The 9639-nt window shown below is 34.7% G+C and overlaps 1 protein-coding gene across 1 annotated transcript; it reads left to right on the top strand.

The window, feature by feature from the left end:
- On the top strand, positions 6657–7400 carry LOC109850909. The gene has a single exon (XM_020420993.1). The coding sequence runs from the start codon at positions 6720–6722 to the stop codon at positions 7209–7211; it is 492 nt and encodes a 163-aa protein (XP_020276582.1). The 5' UTR covers positions 6657–6719; the 3' UTR covers positions 7212–7400.

Here is a 9639-nt window from a genome sequence, read left to right as displayed (position 1 = left end):
CTGGCTAATAGCAATGACATATAGAACTATTGACTCATCAAAGCTTCTTTTGAATCATTTGCTACTCGAGTTTTTAGTAAGCTACCTGCATTTTCGGCTTGTCCTGATGCATGGTGACGAGAAGGCTCTGTTAAGCAACCACTTGTTCTCCCTTTTGTACCACCTAAATGAAAGTTTTCAAGTACGAAATTTAGTAATTGCTAATTTGGAAAACATTTTTTAGCAGTAGTTAATAAAATGAAGATATTATAAACACAATTTATCTATATTAGGTCAATGAACAAATGACTTTGTTAATGAAACACAATAAATGAGTGGCATAGAAGCACTTGGTTTGAAAATAGATAAAACGTGTACTGTAGCAAGCATGAAAGAGGAATTTTTTTTAATAAAAAATAAATTGAAACATGATATATTTTATGACATAAACAAATGTAACAAACTTAATAGAAGACTCCCAAAGAACTATGAGCACTTTTTTAGAACTAAATCCAAAGTCAAAACATTTGGAAAGAAGAACGCATGCAATACTTACGCATCATCAATGAATTTTGCTGCAATGACCACACTTGTCATTAGCTACCGATGAACATTGAGGCAAGAAAGATGGACACCTGGTTGCACGAGGTATCTGTCAATGTATACATGTGCAAGGATAAAGCATGAATGGCTACAATTTGAGTACTTGAATATGCGCTCAGTGTAACTTTGTATGCTAAGATCTTGTGCTCTGAGACCCTGGCCAATGGTGTCATTAGCTTTCCTCGTCATAGAATCCCGCGAACTCTCATTCTTTTGAATGGTCTTCTTAAGAACTGAGAATAATAGTGACAGAACTTGTGGAAATTCATAATCTCCTTTCCCTGATTCACTAAGCCCTAAAAATCTATAGTTCCATTGGTCTATTGACTCGGTTTCAACTGTCAGAGACCCTATATATAGTCAAAAGATGTCCTGAAAGAATAAATTACTGAAATGTTATGTAAATTCATCCAGGGTAGAGAATCTACTCGTTACTCAGAATTTCAACTATTGGTTGTTAATATATGACTTCACAGTAATGCTCTGAACACCAAATGACATGCATTGAGAATTCTGTCATGAGCATGTTCTGCCAATCAGAGAGTCAACATTCACCATAAGGTAAAGACCAAATAAAAGATTTTAGCTGAAGCTAAGCTAATCAACTTTACTTCAGATTTCTTCAACCGTATTATCGATCGACCTCTCTCCTGTGTCAATTGGAAGAAGCTCCCATTCTTTCCTGGAGATGAAAGCTCTCTCAAGGCATCATTCCCACAAATGGCCATCATAAAATTCGCCGAATCCACCTTAAACAGCTTCCTCAAATGCCTAAGCACAATCATGGGGAAAAAACTTGTTATTCTGCACAATAAATTAAAGGCAATATGGACCTGGCTTGGTAGAAACTATAGTTAAATCCTAGGACAACATGAAATCTGTAATATTTTAAGGCATAAACATTTGTAGGAATACTTCAATAATAAGTATATTGGTAAATTATTCTATTTCATCACATACCATGGTCTGTATATTTTGCAGAATTGAGTAATTAGATCATGCTGCTTAATTCTTAATTACAAACCCATAATTTTGTTCTGAGAAAATAATCATTACTTTGGTGTATATCAGTCACATATAACCATCTCTGTATATTTTTTATGTAACTGTTCTAAGCTTCCTATTGATTAGTCACGCACATCTAGAAACATTTTGAGATTCATGAGTAATGTTCTAATATATGGATTGCTAACGACATGCACTTGTAGTACGCTCTACTGACATGGGTGGTAAATGAAAATTTTCACGAAGTGATATGGCAACAAGTGGATCAAATGTACGGAAGCATATATAAGGATGAGGAAATCAGTGAAAGGCCTAAGTCCCCCCCCCCCCCCCCCCCCCGTTCTAAAATTGAATTTAAAGTTGATTTGCGTTATATGATATGGTTCACTGTGTTAGCCTATATGAAACACAAGACCAATTAGACTCCCCATGCCCAAACCATCCGAAAAATTCTTGATAAGATTGAATGGTAGGTTAGCTATCAATTTATGATGGCATAGCACCATTCATTGAAACAGTTTGTTATAACTAAGTATGCAATGTTAATATGCTATTTGCTATTTCTCTGCTAATGTTTTTATTTTCATGCCTAGCTTCTGATTAGAATTGCTGTTTTAGCTACAAAAACAGTATAGCCCTGCTTTGTTACTAAATGAAAGATAGAAAAAGACATTGAGATACCGCAACCCTCTTATATAATGTAATTGGGGTCAGCTTGTTGTTTGAGACATGGATTAGGATGTCAGAAGTAAATAATAAAACAATAAACAATAAGATCTGTTTGTTATTGTTGAAGCGAGCAGTCACTATGTCCTGATGCAGAGTATGTCATCAATATAATTTTTCTATATTGTCAATTGATGGATATATCAGTGAGGTTTTGATGCTGGCTGTTCAATAATTTTCGGAACCATTCATTACAAAGGAAGCTTCCAATTATTTAAACAGTTGATATATGCTCAATATTATTATGATCAAGAAAATCAATTTGAACATATTTCCAAAGTGATAGTACTGTTGATAGGATATGCACATTAACATAGAATGGTCAATTATCACCAGTGACTTGGATAGAAAGATTCCCAGAGCTAGCATCCATAAAGTCACAAGTGTAATTTTATCTAACAATTTGGAGTTAAGTACTATCCTTCAAGAAAATTTATATCAATTTCAATAGAATCAATTTGAATACATACCTTAAGAGCATGTGAAAAGCCAGAATGGTAAACTGAATCGTAGCAATCTCACATATATCACATGCACTCACCTTCCAAAACTGTTAAAAGAAAATCAAATTTTAACATCTCACAGGTACAATATAAAGAATAATCATGAGAAGTAGCTTTACTGAAACTGCAATGTTAAATCCTCCACCAATGGTTCTTTAGTAAAATGGAAATCATGAGAAGTAGCTTTACTGAAACTGCAATGTTAAATCCTCCACCAATGGTTCTTTAGTAAAATGGATTTGCATTAGTTATCTATTGACAACTGCAATGTTAAATCCTCCACCAATGGTTCTTTAGTAAAATGGATTTGCATTAGTTATCTATTGACAAGGAAACATTAAGACCCCATACGAAAAACATTGGAAAAGGTTTTTAATGATAATCCAGAAATTAAGAATTGTAGCTCAATGGAGACATTGTCAGGCAATCTGGGCAATAAAAAAATGACCATTAATTTTACCTTCGAAAGACCTCAACGTACAGTAGTACAACATTTTCAAACAAACCGACAGCCCACATGCAAAATTTATGGAAATAATATCCTTAAACATTTACAAAACAAAATGCTAATGAGAGCAAAGCATGTACAAATAGTGAAACAGTCCAGCTAAGGTAAACTGCTAGCAAGAGATGCCAAAAATTACTTGAGCAAGATAATTAGCAAGGTAAAATGCTAATGAGACTTTCTCAGTTCGATTCCATGGGCAATGTTGTGAGTGAGAACAGCAAGGTCATTAATATCACCATCCTGCCAAACAAAAGAAAATAATGAGAATAATTGCTCCACAGAAAAATATGATGTTTTGGTCAGTACCTCCACAAAAGAGGACGAAATTTGGTCGTGGTCATTCCCTTTGATTCCCGGAGATGATACATTTTCAACAAATGGATGATTAGTTATCACATGAACTACGGAGTCTAGCAGTTGAATCCCTGATGCAAGCAGACTTGCTCACACACTGCATGGCTAACAAAATTAAATGAAAATGAAGTATCCATGGAAAACTTTCAAACATAAATTAAATGAAAATGAAGTATGCATTGATTTCCCGGGTATCTCGTTGTTTTTAATATAGTTATATATGCTTAACTTATAAGCATATATAACTATATTAAAAGGTTAAACTCAGACAATCAAAAAACTTTCAAACATATAACAAATCAAAGAAGTTATGCAGTGAAAAAAAGGAAATTTTATTTTATTTGAGGAATCAATGATATTATAGAATTGTTAAAATGTAGTCAATACTTATATAAGGTGCCAGCTTTACACTGAAGAAAACAGGTAGTAGTCACTACTAAGTTTGATTCATCAAGATCACTGTGTAAAAATAAAGCTGCAAATAATAACAACATTATAAGGCAAAAGTCACCAGAAGGTAGATGATCCTGCAATCATTTGATGTAGTTTTTGCATCTCTAAGTTTATTCTATAATCACATTTGATATGGCTGACAAAATTGCAATGCTAAAGCTTAAGAAAATCACCTACGAAACACGTACAAACTGGGGTCTACCACCTCCGTTGCAACAACAACCAGGATATGGCTACATGCAGCATGGAGCTTACCCTGGAGCTCTCCCTCAATATACCCAACCTCCTTATGGAGGCTACCCACCTCAACCTGCTGCCTCTACTGGCTACTCTTCTGGTTGGGATCAGTCATCGACTCAACAAACTACTCCTGCAACTGGTTATGAAATCCCTAATGTCTCTAATGAGTCAGGTAACTTATGTTGTCATAAACTTCTTCTAGAATAACAAGTCACAGAACCAGTTGCAGTAATCATAATCAGTTGAATATAACAATGTGATCATGCAGTGCACATTTAGGCAATTAATAAAAGTGAAAGTGAAACGACTCCTGCTTCACTATTCAAAATTGGTGCATCTGAACAATAATTAGACAATAATGACTTAAGAATATGATGTTCAAAGTTGAATATAAACAAATGATAGACAAAAATATAAATCAAGACAGCTCCATCAAATGAAAACACGAAAAAGGTATGACTCAGTCTTACAAATTTAAAGAAATTAAGAGCAAAACAAAGTCCTAAAATAAGATATAGAAATTAAAGAAAAAGCTCATGTAGAGAGTCTCTCTAAATAAAATCATGTTATAGAAAACCTCTCTCAACTATTTTAATTTGGGGAAATTAACCCCCTTCAAGTTTGAGTATATTGTAGATAACCCTATCAGTATGAAAATTTGAGATAACCCATTGAACTTTTCTCACTTAACCCCACTCAAGCACAACGTGTGTCTCAAAAAACCCCGCTCAGCCATTTTAATGTGGGAAACCCACTCAAGATCAGGTTTGAAAATTTGAGAAATCCCCATGAACTCTTTTTATTTTATGCCATGAAAGCTACATTGTTAGATCTAGCATGTCAAATGAAAAATATGTGATCGAGAAAAGACTAAAATACCCCTCAATCATTAAAAAATTGCTCTGATTTTTTAGGAGAGAAAGAGAGGAGAAAGAGGCCAAAAAATATTTTAAATTTAAAATAGTTGTTTTTATTGGTTGGGAATTTCATTGTAATTGAATGAGTTATTTTTCAAAAGGGTATTTTAGCTATTTAATATTTTTAAATGACGTCAAGAAGTTTTGGTAAGAAAAGTGTGAAATAGTAGGGGTCTTTTGTGAGCAACCCATACTTGAGGGGTTTTGTCTAATTTCCGAAGTTGAGTAGGGTTTTCTATAATATGCCCAAACTTTAGGGTGATTTTTTTAAAATTAAAATAGTTGGGAGGGGTTTTCTAAGTCATCCACCATAGTTGCGGGGGTACTTCTAACATTAACTTTGAAATGATATATGCAAAATTATACATGTTGAAATTATATATAAAGTTAGTGAATTAGCCTTCTTCTTAAAATATTATTAATGAATTTGTCAAAGTTTTTTATTAATTTGGTATCACTTCTTTACTGGTTTTTATAAAGAGGGGTTTTTGGTTCACTTGTATCTCTTTTTAAAATATTATTAAAACACAAGACATCATAAAAAATATATAATATATATAATTTTATAAAATTAAAACTTTCCTATTGCAAAATATTCCTTGTGATCTAAAAATAAATAAATTATTTATAAAAATTATCCAAAGTATTATCTTGGATTCTCATTGCTTGATCTGATTTTTTAAAGAAATCAGACTTCTACCCTTCCAAGCTAATAATGCGGGTTCAATTTTCGCTACCCGCTTCTTAGTACTTATTTACATATAAGACACACTCGTGAAGTAGAATAAGTAAATACAGGTTGTGTTTTCACACATGTGAGCATTTTCTCATAAACTATAATATATCGTATTGTCAGGTCTTTGGGCTCATAATATGTTTTCATGATGAAATTTTGTGAAATAGGCAAACAAATATAGAAATAAATCGTAAGTTAAAAAGTTTCTCGAAATATGATTAACCTTACTCCTTGAATGATTCTATGTAGTAATTATCAATATCTTTCGCTTTGTAAAACCTATACATTTTGTAGATGTGTTGCAATTATTATTCTCATTTGTCTCTATCTGTGATGAATTTTATGAGACCGAGATATTTATTATTCATCATCAAAAAACTCAATTTTCAATATTCTACATTCTAGGGGTCGGGAAATAAAAAAACAAAAAGAAGAAGAAGAAGAAAGAAGAAAATTCTTCAATCACAGTCACAATTTTGATATTTCCGATATTACCCCCGTATACAAATCATTACGGCACAAAAAGATAAGGTGCCTTATCCACATCCACACAGCTCATGACCCGGTAGGCCCCACGTACGCCTCGAGCTCCTATAAAACGAGCTCTCCGACACCCAAAGTTTTCCCACTTCCTACGCCTCAAATCATCGCCCGTCAAAAGTTCTCGAAAAGATTCCAGGGGCCAATCAGCAAAAATGGCGGCCGCATCAAGGAACCATCAAGTCCTCAAGCACACCATCCGCCTCTTCTCCTCCCCGAGAAAGATGGAGGGGCTCGCCGCCGGCGACGAGTTCGACGAGTCCGACGTGTGGTGCTTCCAGCCCGAATCCAAACCCGACATGAAATCTTCGGTTCCACGGTCGCGATCAACATGGAAAATGAACCAGACTGCAACCGGTTCTGGTTCTGGCTCCAAGTCTGGCCCGGGTTCAATGCCCGTCCGCGTACCGGACTGGTCTAAAATATTGTTACATGAAAGCAAGAGCAGCGTGAGTTACTGCAACAGGAGAGGCTTCGAGGAGGAGGAGGAAGATGACGGGGAGGCGATCGTGCCGCCGCACGAGGTGGTGATGAGGAGGAGGGCGGCGTCGCTGTCGGTGGAGGAAGGGGCCGGGAGGACGTTGAAGGGGAGGGATTTGAGTCGGGTAAGAAATGCCATTTGGGCGAAAACCGGTTTCCAAGACTGATATGGATCTATTATATTGGATTTTTGCCCCCCTATATAAATATGTGTTTATGTATGAGGATGTTGAACATTAATGAATAAGAGGAGGGGACAAAATTTTTTTTTCCTTTTTTGGGTTTATTATGAGTATGATATTTTCCAATGTCTTAGAAAGAGAACAAGTTGAATATCTTTTTTTTTTTTACATAGATATTTGATTTTGGATAATATATACAATTAATTTTTCTTTTGTGATGATATTAGTTGGGAATATAATGCGAGATCATACAATAATGTCTGCGTGCAAAACCTTGGAGAATATTTTATTTGACGTAACTGAAACTTTCTTCACGCAACCATAAGATTAATTAGGGTATAAATATTATTGGTTTTAGTTATAAAAAAAACATTTGTCCTGCCTCAGGAACGATTGACTCCGTGAGGAGTAACAAAATCTTGCATGCTCACAGACTTACATAAATTAAACAGAAGACAAATTTTGGAAATTAAACAGAAGATAATAATTGTGTTTAGCCTATATATAGATTAAGCAGAAGATAGGTTTTAGAAACGAAACAAATATTAGTTCTGTTGTTTATTATGGGATCTAAACAATTAACTATGGATTTTAGGACCAGCAGATCGTTTTATACTAGGCTTTTAGGCCATGATCAAACCAAGAGATCGTCCGTCTGTGTTGCTGTGTATATTCATGAACTATCATGTCATGCCATGTTTATGATTGGGTAGATTACACTAAACCCCCAAGAACTTCCAGCTTTTTGCTGAAACCCCCAATAACTTGCAAAACTGCACTAAACTCTCAATAACTGCAGATAAAGCCCAATATCGATCTTTTGGATAAATTAGACTACCTCCCAATAACTTTCAAATGGTTTTTTATGTTGTTTTTTGGCTCTAATTTTGGGGTTATGTGCAAATCGCGGAGACTTATTGGAAGAGCAGTCCAAAACGCTGAAGGTTTCTTGGAGGTTCAGTGCAATTAACCCTTTTTATACATTATATTTCTAACACGACCGACGACTTGAAAAACAACCAAATCATTCTGTTCTATAGATAAAAAAATCACCCAAAATTAAATAAATAGTAAAACCATCTAAAATCAAAAACCATGTCCTACATTTAAGAACATTATCTCAATTCCCATCCCATCTACATCCATCCCATCATCTTTTCGTGAGTAACTTCAGAAGCTTGTTAAGACAAAAAGTTTTCCAATCAAAGAAATGCCAACACTTGTTATGAGCTTATGAAAAAGCAAACACTCGTTACCAATCAAATAAGAAAAATTCCCAAAGCACCTAAAATATGGAACCAATAGGTGGACAGGTGAGGTGTCCCGCTCCTATTGCATAATGAACTGACCATCATTAATAATGACCAGCTCATTATGCAATAGGAGTGGGGACACATCACCTGTCCCCCCTGTTAGTCCCATATATTTGGGTCCCTGTAGCAAAGCTCATCAAATAAATATCAAACAAGACACCAAAGAGTTGACGAAAAACACTTGTTTGAAGAATCAAACTATATCGTGTTCTATATTTAAAAATAAAATACGGGGATAAACATCTGAACTCCTACAAACTAAATAAGTAGATTATTGAGAAACCAAAGTGAATGAAGGGATAAAATTAAAAATGAAAACCTCCAAAATCAAAACCCATCTGCCTCATTAACAACATCATCTAAAGTACCATTCCATCAGCATCCAACTCTGATATATCCTTGCATGAGTAATTAACTTGTTGGAAGCTTGTTTAAAGAAGCTTGTAAGATAAGAAGTTTTCAATCAAAGAAAACGCCAACATTAACAAATTGATAGCTTTACGCTAGCCAAGGAATCAAAATAAGTGCAAAGTGTTAGGTCATTATAAAGACTTTGCTATCAAATAATTAGCAATATGGGCGAGTGCTAACAAGTTAAAGGTAGGGGTCCCCCAAAATTTAACGAGTCGTTTTCATGGAAAAGACAAGAGAGGGATGAGAGCGTCCAAATATGATAAGACTGTCCTCTTCAAGCTGACGCTTGGCATTGTTGGAATTTAGTGGTAGTTGATGAGGAGATGACTTTTGTCGTGACTATTTCTTTGTTAAGTTTTGTAAAATTTTCCTTCCTTTTCAAAATTTTCCTTCCTTTTCAAAAATTTCCAGTTTCTTTCTTACCATATTTGAGCTGACACCTGTGTAGGGTTCTGACTAGCCAACGGTATGCAAGGAAAACAAGGCTCCATGTTTATTTGCTTGTTAATTTTCATATTCTACCTTTTCTAAATTAAATAATTTAAAAATAAGTGAATAGGGAAGCGTATCTGAAACATTATATGATAATATAATCCTCCTTCATATGTAATGAATAATCACTAGTAGAAAACAGGGCATTGGCGACGGGGTATTGGCGACGGATTTCAAATCCGTCGCCAATAAAA

This window comes from Asparagus officinalis, chromosome 7 (assembly GCF_001876935.1).
Source record: "Asparagus officinalis chromosome 7, Aspof.V1, whole genome shotgun sequence".
Taxonomy (NCBI): Eukaryota; Viridiplantae; Streptophyta; class Magnoliopsida; order Asparagales; family Asparagaceae; genus Asparagus; species Asparagus officinalis.
This window is presented reverse-complemented; position numbering and strand designations above follow the sequence as displayed.